Source organism: Eupeodes corollae, chromosome 2, assembly GCF_945859685.1.
Source record: "Eupeodes corollae chromosome 2, idEupCoro1.1, whole genome shotgun sequence".
Taxonomy (NCBI): Eukaryota; Metazoa; Arthropoda; class Insecta; order Diptera; family Syrphidae; genus Eupeodes; species Eupeodes corollae.
The window spans coordinates 37,043,356-37,058,371 of record NC_079148.1 but is presented as its reverse complement, the minus strand read 5'-3'; the positions used below and the strand labels follow the sequence as shown (position 1 = coordinate 37,058,371).

Sequence of the window (15,016 nt, the reverse complement as noted above, 5' to 3'; positions counted from 1 at the left end):
CGGAGGTAGTGTCGTGCAGGCTGTATCTCCCGATTATGCCACCAAAGATGTCTTCTCTTCCTAGCTTGGCATTAAAACCTCCAAATGTCACCTGTATGGCGATCCTCAAACGTCTCGCATCTTAATACGATTGATGTTCGTTCAAAGTTTTCTGATACTCCGTGGCAAGTAAAGCTTAGCAAGGAAACACTTGAGCTGGGATCTTTCCCAATATCAGAAGTAAAAGACATGTACTCATATTTTTGCTTTCTTCATTGTTGGCGCTCTCAAATAAAACAAACTCTTCTGGGTGCTTTGACTTCAAGTGGTTTTTCAACGAAGAAGTCGTGCGTCCTTTTCGTGAGTATGTTTGAAGGTCATATTTTGGATTCAGACTTGTCATTTTTATTTAAATTAAAATAGATCCAGATGCTGCTTTTTGTTGGTGGCGGCATTTATGTTCTGTATCTGTATCACTTTTTCACTTAATATATAAAAATAAACTGTGTCCTCTGGCCAGTTAGCAAGAGCTTTTATATCCTCAAATCTGTAACCATTGCATATGACTTGTTGTTGCTTTGTTTGTCGCCTACTTGGGACCGAGATTTTTTAATTTAAAAATTTTACTAAGAGTGAAAGGGTCGTTTTCATTGATCATGATATAGTATATAGTGCCGAGCTGTTGCTATCTTGCGAATTGGAAAAAAAGCGTTAAAAAACATCCGCATCCGCAACAAACAAATGTTGGAATTATTGCCAATAATCCGCAATTACGGATGCGGATGCGAATATTCGCAACATCCCTAGAACAGACCTTCATTTGAAATATGTAGTTTTTCGGTTCTTTGTTTGCTTAACCCTAGAAAGATAATCATATTTTTTAGTGCGTGAAAGATAATCATACGTCTTAGAGACGTATGGCACTTATTAAGCGCGTTTAAATATGACAATTGATTTTTCATCATTATTTTTAATTTTAATTCATTTTATTTGGGTTATTTTAAGTAAAATGAATCAATAATTAAGTACAAAAGAAGTAAAATTTGAGCAAAATTTATAAAAAATCTGAACCACCTTTGAAAACAGAACGAACAAAATTCTTTATTTTTTAAAGAAACCTTTGAGTTGATTTTGAGTCTTAATATTTGGTAAATTAGTTCATTGAGGGGTAAGCTAACTATAAAAAATAGTTTTAGTAATTTTTGAGAAAAAAAGTTTGTTCTCCATATACTTTTGTTCAGTGCACAAAAGTTTCATAAAAGATAATCATACGTCTCCCAGACGTATAACATAGTCATTACTGGCCCTAATGCATCTTCAGCGTGAATTTTAAGATGCACCATGCAAGCTCTGACCTAGTCCTGAGCAAATATAAAAAACTAATGTAATACAGCTTATAATTGAAAAGATATAACAATTTTTCCCCGCACCATACGTCCCGCAGACGTAGATTATCTTTCTAGGGTTAAATAAAATTCAATTTTATGTTTATGTAGTTACATTCATAAAATAATTTTTTATTGGCGATTTCTTCACATTTTTTGTTCTCTTTTCATTTCATTTATCATCATATTTTCTTTTATCCAGGTAATAGGTAAGTACGAAACATTGTTACTTGTAAAAATATACGTATATATAATTTCAAATATATATTTTTATAGGTTACCACATAAAATATATTAATTTAAATGGTTTTGTTTAGTTGTTTCTCTTTTCATTTTTCATTTATAAAATATAATTTGTTTACTACCTAAATAAATATTTACATAATAGTAGTTAGTTAAATTTTTATTTTTTTTAGTCAGTTGTTATTATTTATAAGTAAAAAACAAAAAAACAATTACACTTAACAATTATCATCTTTGCTGATTTTCGTATTTTTAGGTACACACATATCGAAAAAATAAAAACATTTAATTTATATTTTATTTTAATTTTTCTCATTAAAAATATTTCATTTGTGTTTTTTTCTTTGTTTAAACTTTTGTTCACAAAATATATATATTTATAGACTTAAAAATAATTTATTTTTTGTTTATATAGGAAGATATAGGAGTTAATACTTTTTTTTAAATTTATTAAAAGACACTAAAATTCGTCCACATTTATAGTAATAATTGTTTTTGATTTCTTTTCTATAAAACATGTTTTTATTTTTAAACATTTAAAATTTTGTTTCTTAATTTTTAAGTACCTAACTATGTGTTTATATAATTTTATGTAAATTGTTTGTTCTCTAAAATTAAAAATTATTAATAATGTTGGTCATTGGCCTTTCTATCTTATATTATTGTTATTTCTCGTTTTGTTTTCTAAATAATAATTTATTTCTCTTAACCTCTTTTGTTGTTTGAATTATCACAAAAATAGTGAGTTTAATGTTTTTATTTAGTTTTTTTTTTATGTTAATGTTTAATCAATTTAATTTTCGAAATTATAAATGTTGTCATTTAGTTTGTTGTTTTTTTTTTTAATGAAATGAATTTTAAATTTAACAGAAAGTAAATAAAATTAACACTAAAGATTTTGTTTGTTTATCTTAAAAATCATATTAAGTATAAGTATAGTAATTATTTTTGCTTTAAATATAAATACATTATTTTTATTTATGTTTTTTGTTGTTAAATATTTATTTGTGTTACTGTTTAATATCGTTTTGTTGTTGTTCTTTGTTCTTCTTGCGTCTTTGTAAATATGAAAAAAGATATTCAATTCCCCAGGCAATACCACAGATGTATATGCAAACACTTTGGGCATGAATGCAAATAGGATAACTTTGTGTTAAATCACGAATAGCACCTAGAAAGAAGAAAAGAATAGTTTATATTTTTGTTCTTTGGATGTAGAAATAAAGAAAAATATTAAAAAATAACACTTTAACAGCTTAATAATTAATATTTAATTTAGAAGAAGATACAAGTCATGCCTCTTAGAAACCAATTACAAATTGTTACCTTTAAAGTTGATGTAGGTAAGGTACCTATAGCAGTTCCGAAAAATAAGAATTTATTTGTCCATTAGATGCATGTACCTATTTTATTAGATTTCTTAAGTGTTAGCACTTTCCATAAAAGTCAATATTTTGGACTAAAGTTTCATTAAACTTGTGTGGTAAAGGCCAAAAAGCCAGTTGTGTTGTTAACATGTTGAGAGCAAGTATGTATGTAATAACATTAAATAACAATATTCGCTGTGGACATAGAAAATGTAGACCACAAGGAAACATGTCCTTCTTTACTTCAAGTGGCCGTAATATTGATTTTAACTTCTTTCGTGGCATTTAAAACTTCGGCTCTTTGTAAAACCACGTCGAATTAAAATGAACTTGATATAATTGGCTCGTAAAAAGAAAGCGAAGTCAGGGTACGAAAAACCTCAATCGAACAATTTACAATGAAATTATACGCGAGGTGTCACTTCAACTAGAATTACATCTTTTAACTCAAATGATGAAGAACATGGATCTATAAGTAAACGTTAATATATCAAAGACGCATTGTGAACGTTAAGAACAAAAAGAAGAGGTTAATGTACATTGGTTTTGACTTCTTGAAGTTAAAGAACGAATCTCTGTACTCCGAAGTTGAGCTTAAGTGTTAGTTGATGGACTTTCCTAGAAATGTAGGTATTATGGTATTATACTAGAACATAGTCGGTTAAAATAACGCTAAAAAAGGGTGAGGTAAGTAACCTTACAACGATTTTCGAGTAAAGTAAATTAATGATTTTACTGTTGCCAATCATTTTTAAACCTCTTCTTTGAATACTCTCTTGAGTAGTAAAAAAACAAGATGGCAAACAAGCTTAACTATGCAACACAAACTTGTCTAGGCCTTCTTAGTCTCAACGAAAATACGGTTTTAAATATACAAAATTCACAAGAATTCACTAACCGCGAAACAAAAAAAACTACAATGGTTCTGAAGTTTGATAAAACCGACACTGTCGACAAAATCATGGTTGCAGCCCCCAAACTTAAAAACATTAATGTATCCCAACAAAATGAGACATCTATTTGACGTAAAAAGCAAGCTTAATGCGAAGACTCCAGCATCAAAATGTTCATAAAAGGAGCAAAAATGCAAATAGACAATTACACTTTTTCATACAATACTTTCCGCGGCTTAAAGATAAACACAAATAGAGAACTCGAATATATTAAAACTAATTTTGGAGATGATGCAGCAGCGTCATGCTTCTTTGACATAAATGACATAAACAACGTAAACGTCAAATCGAACCAGCAATTTACCAACTTTGCGACCAATGCGACACCTGGATGTCAGAACGTTTATAATGAAGGAGGTGCTGGTACCAGCTATAGTTAGGATAGTTTTGCCGTCTGTCAAACTAATAGTTTTTTCTCTAATAATTTAAAATTTGTTGCTACAACATTATTGGTTTAAAAAACAAACTAATGCCTGAATTTATTTATTAGAAACTTTTATAGAAGAAGGAAAAGAACTGAGGTTTTTGAAGTATTTTAAAAATTATAATATAAAAAGTATACCAGCAATTAGAAAAAATAGAGTTAACAGAGCTAGTGGTGGTATAACGTGTGGCATAAAAAATACTGGCCTTGATAATTTTATTAAATATAAAATCTGCGAGAATTATAAAGTTATTGACATCACTTATGATACAAAACATTTTCAAATTCTACCTATTTATTTAAATTATAATGAAGGGAGCATAAACTATAACGGGCTTTATAACTTTTTAACTATCTACAATTATGAAAATATGATGATTATCGGGGATTTAAATGGTCGTATAAGTGACTTTCAGAATTTGGTCATAAATAACTTCAACTTTTCTAGCGAAAGAAAATCTTTTGACAGCCATTTTTAAAAAAGGTAACCGTGATTTGCCAGAGATATATAGAGAAATTGCTGTGCTTAACTTATTAAGAAAAAAGTTTACACAAATACTCTATACTAGACCTGGGTAGAAGATAATAATATGATTAGTGGCTTTCAAGCTGGTTTTCGAGCTAATATTTCAGCTATTGATCAAATTTTTGTACTCAGTACCCCTGCTAGGCGTTTTATTGATAAAAAAGAACTTAAATGCCTTTTTCGTTGATTTAAAAGCGGCTTTTGACACTATTAATAGAAGGTCCTTACTTTATAAGCTCTCAGCAATTGGCCTATCTACTAAATTTATCAGAGTCTACGAAAAAATTCTCGAAAACATGATGGCATCTGTTCAGAATGGTAGAAAGGTATCTAGAGAACGTAGTTGTAAAGCAGGTGCCCCTCAAGGATGTGTTCCAAGCCCTATCATGTTTGCACTATATATGAACGATGTCGAAAACAATATACCTGGGGGAGTTCAGTCTGCTTACTCTACAGCTCCAGATTAACAGTTAAAACAGTTTTATGATCTATGGGATCAAAAGCAGGAATGAGGTTCGAAAGTTTTTATGAACAGGTGAAACGAAATTCACAGGTACATAAACCTAGAACCGAAGGCTGCAAAGACGAAAGTGGAAACATCATAGTGGAACCGCAGTCAATGCTGAGGATATGGAAGGACCACTTCTGCAGACTGTATAACGGCGACGAAGAACTGAATTCCGCTGTCAGGCAGGATGATCCATTCAATATAGACGACGAAAGCCAACAATCCCGTCCCTCCGACTTAGACGAAGTAAAGATTGCCATATCTAAGCTGAAGTCTAATAAAGTCGCTGGAGCGGATAGATGCCGAGCTCTTTAAAGCAGCTGGAGATAAGTTGGTTAGGAGCATGCACCAACTTATCGGTAAGATATGGTCGGAAGAAAGCATGTCCGATGAATGAAACCTCTGTATTGTTTGCTCCTGAAGATCCTGAAGAAAGGAGACCTTCTAAACTGCACCAACTATAGAGGAATCAGTCTACTTAACATCGCCTATAAAATCTTCTGTGCCGTAATATGTGGACGTCTAAAGCCCATCATCAACAACCTGATAGGTTCTTATCAGTGTAGTTTTAGACCAGGAAAGCCCACAGTTGATCAAATATTCACATTGCGGCAGATCCTAGAAAAAACTCAAGAACACCAAATCGACACACACCATCTTTTCATCGATTTCAAGGCCGCATATGACAGCATCTACAGGGACGAGCTGTATAGAGCCATGTCTAGTTTTGGCATCCCTGTCAAACTCGTCCGTTTGTGCAGGATGACCATGGAGAATTCACGCTGCTCCATAAAGGTTGGAAACAACTTAACAGAACCTTTTGATGTCAAAAAAGGCTTTAGACAAGGTGATGCGCTGTCGATTTTTTTAACATCGTGCTTGAAAGAATAGTGCAGAGCTCACACGTCAACACTAGAGGCACTATCTTTCAAAAGTCTGTCCAATTACTGGCATATGCTGATGACATTGACATAATCGGAAGAACTCAGCGTGATGTCAATGGGGCTTTTGTGAGTATTCAGGCAGAAGCGGCAAAAATGGGTTTAACGGTTAATGAGGGCAAAACAAAGTACATGCTGTCGTCTAGAAAGGACATACAACACCGACGTTTTGGTCAAAACGTCACAATCGACAGACGTAACTTTGAGGTAGTCAAGGACTTCGTCTACCTAGGCTCCGCTGTAAACGCAGAAAACAACTCCAGCGCTGAGATCAAACCCAGAATAACTCTTGCTAACCGCTGTTTCTTTGGACTAAGAAAGCAATTGAGTGGTAAAGTCCTCTCTCGAGGGACCAAAGTGTTGCTATATAAGACTCTTATCATCCCTGTCCTGCTATACAGTGCAGAAGAATGAACCATGACAGAACGGATGAAAGCACCTTGGGTCGCTTCGAGAGAAAAGTTCTTCGTGTGATCTACGGTCCCGTATGCATCGAAGGTGAGTGGAGGAGAAGATGGAACGACGAACTGTACAGCTACGTAGACTTAGCCAGAAGGGTAAAAGTCCAACTACTAAGATGGCTGGGTCACGCATGGAAACCAATGCTCCGGCCCGGAAAGTCTTCGAATCGGCACCCACATGACAGCGCAGTAGAGTAAGGCCGCGAGACATCTAGCTAGGGACCGAGCTAGATGGAGAAGTTTGTTGGGTGAGGCCCTAGTTCACACAAGACTGTAGCGCCACCTTAAGTAAGTAAGTAAGATCTATAGGATCTTACAATAAATACCAACAAAACCAAAATAATGGTTTTCAGATCTCGAAACAGATCAATTGGCTATGGGCGGAATAGGACTTTTGATGGCGAGATAATTGAGGTCGTAAATGAATTAAAGTATCTTGGGTATATAAAGAAAAAACAACCGCTGCGAAAATTGCAACAAATACAATGTGGTCTCAGTTTTTCGCAAATAAACTCGTAGATCCTATTTCAAAATTCAAAGTTTTCAATGCCACCGTGAATACTTGTTTTTGCTATGGTAATAAAGTATATGGTTTTGAACAGTTGGATTAAATGGTATTTAGTATTTTTGCAAGCGAATTTTTAGGATACCTATCAACACTCCTAATTATGCTATTCACCTAGAGTCAGGCTTACCTCAAATTTTCTTGAAAAACTTAAATGCTAACGCCGATTTTATGATCAAAGTTATGAAGCGGTCCGACCAAAACTTGCAAAAAAGACTCCTTTAAATTTGTTTTAGTTGTGGATATAGTCCGGTCAAAAACTTGTATGATCTTGCTGTAGCACATAACCTTTCAATATCTGTTATAGATGACTCGATGTATAGACTTTGAGTTGCGCGAGGGACTGCATCAACATCCAGGAATATATACAGACAAAGACAACTTAATCTGAAACTTGGTGAAGGAAACTATTTTAGAGAAGAGTTTACAGTTTCTGAAATGAGTTTGATCTTCAAGATCAGAACGGAAATGCTCGATTTGAATTATAGACCACATAGAACAGACTTAAACCCTGTGTGCTCCCTATGCAACCTTGGTCAAAACGAAGATGTTTTGCATTTTTTAGGCTGGCGGCATTATCGAGCCATATTTTATCCAAAATGAAGCTGGTCAGACAGAGATGATAACGAACTTTACGTGGTTTCAACAGGACGGTGGCACTTGGCACACCGCACTTTTGAGCGACAAATTACATGGCCATGTTATTTCACATGGTGGCTATGTCATTTAGATCATCTATTGGACTTTCTTTGGAGTTATATAAATAAGACGGTGAACGTCGATAAGCCAGCAACAATTAAAAAGCTGTAGAATGAGATAATTCGGCACATTCACGTCATAGAACCTCAATTATGCCTAAGTGTCCCCGACAATTTGAATCATACGACGTCAATTCCAATATTTTGTCTCAGAAATAATTAAACCTTACTAATATTATCACAATAAAAAGAATCGACTGTTAATGGAAACAAACACCGGATAGTCAAGGAGAAAAACTGAATTTTTGAAAATTCTTGGGAGCCTCAACCCTTCAATTTTATGAAGCAAATATTTTGTACGTCTAAACAAAATGATTTTATAATAATAAATGAAAATGTAACTACTTTTAATTGAACTGAAGAACCTTCCTTATAAACAATTAAATCGTTTGTTACCTTGATGATATTGAAATGGCAAAACCCTTTAAATGTAAACAAAACAAAACTAATATAATAAATTAACAATAGTTTCAATTTAATAAATGTACAATCTTATTGTTAGTTATTATTTACAAACCACGAGATGCAAACAAATTAAAAAAGATCAATTAATTTCACTGCACCACCAGTAATAAATTAAAAAAAAAAAAAACAATTTTTCGATTCATTAAATTTTAAACAGAAAAAAAATTAATAAAATTTTAATTGATCGTGATAAGAAAAGCTTTATTATAGATCACGTGAAAATGTGTAGCATTTTTGCCAATGACACATTGATTTACTGAGAGAGATTTCAATTCAAAATCCTTGACTTTGTATTTATTAAAACAAAATAAGTTCCGGTTTAATAAAAAATTATGATAACTGATGGAATGTTTTGTAGATTTTGTTATCACTTTCAGTGAAAACAAAATTGCAGGGATGGGCCGCACGTGATTTACTTTGTTCTCAGTTCTGACGTACAGATGTCAGGGTTTTAAAAAAATTATTAGGTTTTGAAAAAGTTAGAACAATTATGAATTTTAAGTTTCCATTATCAATTAGATTTTTTATGATTTGTTTTAATTTCGATTATTGGAAGTAGTGCAACTGTACGGCCAAGTCATTATACGAGTATTTTTGCGAAACCATGAAATTATATTGAATTGTTATCAAAATATATACAAAAATTGTAATCTTTTTGAATCTTATCAATAGTGGAATAAGACAAAATAAATATAATTATGTAGGTAAAAGTCTACCTACGTATATTATATTAGTATCTTAGAAACTTTAAAAAAAAAGTGATTATGTTTTCTTGATTATTTTGTTAATCAGAACGTCAAGATAAGCGTCTTTAAAATCATTCAAAAATTAACCGTTTACAACTTCCTGTTTTGTTTTAAATATTGTTTCTGAAGGGTGTTTTTTTCTCAACGAAAAACTTTAAATAGAAATTGGTGTTGAATTACATTTTTGCTTGCTATGTGACAGTTCAGTTTAAGTAAAATCTGATCTGTCAATTAATTCTTTTTGTTTGATACAACTTCAAATTGTGTGAACTTAGAATTTTGTGTACAGTAAAAGGTTTGTTAATTCAAGAAAGTTATGATAAGGGAGCACAATGGGGAAGACTGAGTGCAAGGAGTTTAGCAACTGTCAAAATCAGTTACTGTCATTTCTCTCATTGTCACTTTGATTTGATTGATCATTTTGTAGATTTTTTTTAATTAAAAATTGGAAATCACTTACGAAAACCCACATTTGTTTTTGAAGAACTCATTCATTTCTTTTTTTCTCAGTGAGCCATTTTACGTCTTCGGGGCTCATGTTGTTCTTTCTACTACTATGGAAATAGTACAATGAGAAAGATTGAAACGAGCTGCTTAGTCGAGAAAGCAACAAGTTTCCACTTTTGATTCATCCAAAATTTTCAAAATGTTCTCAGTTATTATTGAAACGTTTTTTGATTCACTGGATATCGACTAATCCAACATTTCCGACAGCACGATTAAAATATTTTCAAAAGACATTACTGTTTTATAAATAAATTACAATTTCACAAAAAAGAACCTGTCACACTGACGTTCATGTTCTGAGAGAAATTATTGTTCCTTTAAAAAATGCTACAGCTTTTACACCTCGTGCTACAAAAGCAACCAAACAGTCCTAATACGACAAGAAACGTCATTGTCTGTTATTTATTATCAAACAAACTATGAGAGTGTCAGATTTCAGCATCTGACAGTTAAGTTATAAGTTTTTGGGACTGTCAACTGTATTAAGACACAATTTTTCAAAATAATGTATTTGGATATTGTTATATCAACTTAACTACTGAACATACAATTATTTTAGACAGTTTCAGATATATCCCAGATCGCTTATACTATACCATCCCCAAAATGGTATCCATCCCTTCAAGATCTTCCTGGGAAGAAGATAAACCACTGGAAGACGATGCGGTGTACTTCTATACAGATGGTTCAAAGACCGATCACGGAGTTGGAAGTGGTATCTATTCGGAACAACTGAATCTCAGTGTATTATATAGACTTCCCAATCAATGTAGTGTTTTCCAGGCAGAAGTAATGGCGATTAAAGAAGCATTACCTTGGCTCAAAGAAAACGTTATATCTTGCAAGGATATACGAATCTTCTCGGATAGCCAAGCCGCTCTAAAATCTCTCGCGTCTGTCTCCACAAACTCTCAAATAATCCGCGATTGTCGAACATCTCTGAATGAGATGACGGAACAGTTTAATATTCACCTCATTTGGATGACGGGCCACAAAAACATTCCGGGAAATTGCAAAGCCGATGAGCTCGCCAAAAACTTAACACTTCTGTCTAATGATAGACAAACACATAACATAGGAACACCACTTGCTACATGCAAATATCTTCTCAAACAATATGCTCTAGAATCAACAAATGCTAGATGGTCACAGAGTACCACCTGCCTAGCAGCCAAGCAAATATGGCCAAGCATAGACTTAAAACGGTCAAAAGGCCTGATATCCTTGAGCAGACAAAGTATAAGCTCTACAATTGGAGTAATAACAGGACACTGCCTCATAGGAAGACATGCTCTGAGGGTCTACACAAATGACTTTTGTAGAAGCTGCATAGACGAGGAAGAAGAGGAAACAGTCCAACACCTTCTATGTACATGTCCAGCACTCTCCATTAGAAGGAATAACTTTCTCGGTAATCCCTTCTTCGATAATACCAGTGAACTGGCAACGATTGACACAAAACGTCTCTCTAACTTTATTAAAAGTACAAAATGGTTTGTTTAAGTTCATTACTCTCCCATGAGTTACCTTATTAGGGGTATCACAATGGACCCTTGAGGTCTACGTGCGTCAATGACATCTGGACAGCCACTCCAACCTAACATAACTACTGAACGTTCTTAAAATAATGTAAAATCTGAAAATATCTGTACTTAGCTTCACTTTATTAAAAACAAAAATTCCTTTTTCTTTATTCCATTTGAACAACTCGCAACATTACTCAAAAACAAAGAAAGTATGTGTTGTGAACTGTCAAATGCTAGAACTCCGAACGAAACTAACATAAAAGCTACGAGAATTGTCAAGTTTGCTGATTGTAAAACTCATTTTTGAGTTTTTTTTAAGAATTAAAAAAAAACTAATAAACTTACCAATCATTGGTCCAAAGCAGATGACAAATACTGCTTTACCAACCAAATGCCAGCCAAAGGCTGATGGCAACTTTTCCAAGGAGCAGTATTCTGATACTGTTAATGTAAAATTACTTAAAGCTGATCCCCGGAAGAAACCGCATATTGACAGCCAAACCATTAAAGAGCCCCATTCTGTTTGTTCGGCCATTACTAGAAACAAAAAGAAAAGTTATTGTACTCATTCTGATCACTCAATAATTTAAAGATGCATTTACACGGGTTTGAAAACGCCATTTTGTTTGTCAATTCACACTTTTTTTGACATAAACAACGAGTATGCCAAAAAATGTCAAATTAAGACAAAAATAATGACATTTTATCATTCTTCTTAAAAATATACTCACTTGATCTTGTAATGGCAACAAATATGATGGAAACCAGAAAAATCGTTCGCTTCTTGATGTTCGTCCTATCCAAAAATGGCGGCAAAACAACTCTTGCTAAAATATCTGTTATTGCAGAGATGGACAAACAAAAAGCAACATCTGATTTGTGGAATCCAAGATTGGCAAAGAAGAATGGTGTCACCATTTTGAAGTTCATCTCGGCCACATAGAAAATCGACAGCCCAAAGAGAATATTCAAAAACATCTTATCTTTGAGTAAATCCACATCCATGAGATCGGCAAATCTCTTCCAGAAACCAGGCCTCCTCTTTTGGCTCTCCTCGAGTTGTTTCTTTTCACTTTCGGTGGGCTTCATTTTGATGAACGAATCCTGGTTATCGTTTGTGATGCTCCCCGATAGTGTATGCACACGCCTTAGCTCACGATCTTGCCGCTCAAGTTCGGCATCGCCGGTATTCATGTGAACCTGAAGAATGCTTCCTGTGAAATCCAACAGAGACAAGTTAGATGTGACCGACTGCTTGCGGTGCCTTAGCACTGCATTCATGTCACTATTAGAGTAATTCCTTTCGGCTGATTGAACTCCTGCCAGAGACATTATCCTCGGGAACGATGTCCTCTTGGGAATACCCGTCCGATTACCATTCATCGAGCTCATCGCCAATTCAGAGAAATTCTTTCGCATACTATTCAGCTCAAGATGCTTGTTAAACAGCAGGGTATTCATCTCTGGCAAGGCATCCTCATCCTCAGCTTCCCTGACCGGATCGAATTCCAATTCCGGCACCGGCAGCATTTCCACGTCAACTGGCTCGTCTATCATATGCCATTTGGCCGGTTGCAACAGCAGTGAACCGACTAGAGCATTAAGTGATACGGCGGCAAGCATCAGAACTGCCCCTGAGAAGGCATACGCTTCCAGCAGGATCCGAACTAACTGTGGCATTATCAGCATACCCATGGCCGTCCCGGCCATAGACAAACCAACAGCCTGTCCTCGTTTGTTCTTGAAATAGTGATTGAGGGCTACAAAAGCCGCCGATGTAGACAGACCGACACCGATGCCATTGATGACACTATACGTGGCTAAAATGTGTGGCATACTACTGGCAGGGGAGGTGAGGGCTAAACCAAGGCCGCATAGCAAGGATCCAGCGATGGCAACTTTGCGGTAGGAGAATTCTTTTAACAACGGACCAACAAAAAGTCCAGAGAAATTCATGCATACATCTAAGGTACTAATAATCACAGCTGCTCCAGTGGTTCCCACATTGAGATCACGTAACAAATCACCAAATAGAAGTCCAAATGATGGCTCTATTGAACGAGTACAAAGCTGAAAGGAAAAGAAAATTCTTTAGTTAAAGTGATAAACACAAGAAAAAAGAAAAATAAAGTTATTAAGTAATTTTGAGCTTTAAGATTTCTAAGCAATTGTAAAGAACTGTATAGGGTAAAAAATGGTTTGATTTAGCCCTACAGCTTATTTTAGTCTCCTTTAGCCTTCAAGTCAGTGCTTAGATGCATATTTTTGCTGTACAACTATATTTAGGCATACTTATATGGCCGAAAGACCAAGTTTTTTCAACTGAACCATTTCTTAATAAGCCTTTTTTTCGTTGGCCTAAAAGCCTAGTTTATTTAATAGGTCAATTTTAACAGAATTATTATATCTTTTGCAGGCTGTGTTCTTCTTACAGGGCTTTTAAAAATGTATAGGCCTTATTTTTAAGCATGTTCAATGAGCAAGACACAAAACAAAATTTTTACTTAAGACCCGACTTGAAAAGTTTGAAAAACAACAAAATTTAGAACTACAAACTTAATATACATAAATGTGTCGAGCTTACAGAAAAGCTTATAACTATTATATTTCTCGACGCGGGTGTTTCCAATAAAAATCACTTTAATTTAATTGTCTTAGAATATTTATTGGCAATAACTTACGCGTCATAAAGGCAATAAATCTTCATAACTAGAAAGAATTACTATTGTAACATCAAAGAAACAAGAACAACCAACAAACCTTAAAACTATTAAATGTCTATTTAGGCTTTTACTATTTAAAAGTTTATTATAATTTTTATCACACTTTATTTTATAGTAAAAATATTGAACACGCTTTGAAGGCAATGCCATTAAAAATCACATAAATATTTGTTGATATAAAATAAATTGATATGCAATCAGATATTTTAACCATACGCCTAAACGTAAATTATACTACAAGTATATGTAGGTATGTAATACGTACTTATTTTCTGCAAAAACAACTATTTCTGATAGAAATCTACTTAGAAGGTCGTTAGGTTTTCTTATCACTTTAGTAAGATAGCTTAAATTGATATAGACAAATATAATCTACTCGATTAAAAATACGAAACGCACAATAATTTATTATTGATATCAATGTTTAAGACTTGAAAAATGGTAGAAGAATTTTCGGAGGACACATTTCTAGATCATGAATAAAATTAAAATATATGTATAATTGTACAATCAAACAAAATGCATGTCAAATAGAAACTAGAAGTAATGTCTTTTTAATAAAATTTTGAAAAGAACTGAGATAAATTATTGCGCTTTTTTTATATTAATTTCGGGTTTAAAGGTACATTTTAAAAATGGTATTGATTAAAACAATAAGTTTGGAGAACTTAAAAAAAAGATTGTAATTCTTATATACATACACTTTGGAAAAAAATGTTACTACTTTTTCAAAATTAATATTTTTCATTATCTTAAATAAGCAGCCATTTTTGAAATAATAGGTTTAAGATTACTACCGTGCAAATAAAATAAAATAAATTGACACTAAAGCTATTAGAGAACCGGGGTCTAGTGACTTACAGCTCTAAACAATTTATGTGTAACGATTCTACTAAAATAAACCTCACAGTGGAAGTTTAAACTTAAAATCAGGTGAAC

General features: G+C 33.5%; 1 protein-coding gene across 1 annotated transcript in view; it reads right to left on the bottom strand.

Moving 5' to 3' along the window:
* Window positions 1–1,528: 1,528 nt before the first annotated feature.
* The window catches only part of LOC129945482 (uncharacterized), a 101,693-nt gene continuing 88,205 nt past the window's right edge, over window positions 1,529–15,016 (bottom strand). The window contains exons 2-4 of the mRNA XM_056055266.1: window positions 12,086–13,424; window positions 11,700–11,891; window positions 1,529–2,778 (exon numbers count right to left, since the gene is read on the bottom strand). Of these exons, the coding sequence (XP_055911241.1) occupies window positions 2,618–2,778; window positions 11,700–11,891; window positions 12,086–13,424 (1,692 nt within the window). The 3' untranslated portion in view covers window positions 1,529–2,617. The remainder of the gene's footprint in view (window positions 2,779–11,699; window positions 11,892–12,085; window positions 13,425–15,016) is intronic.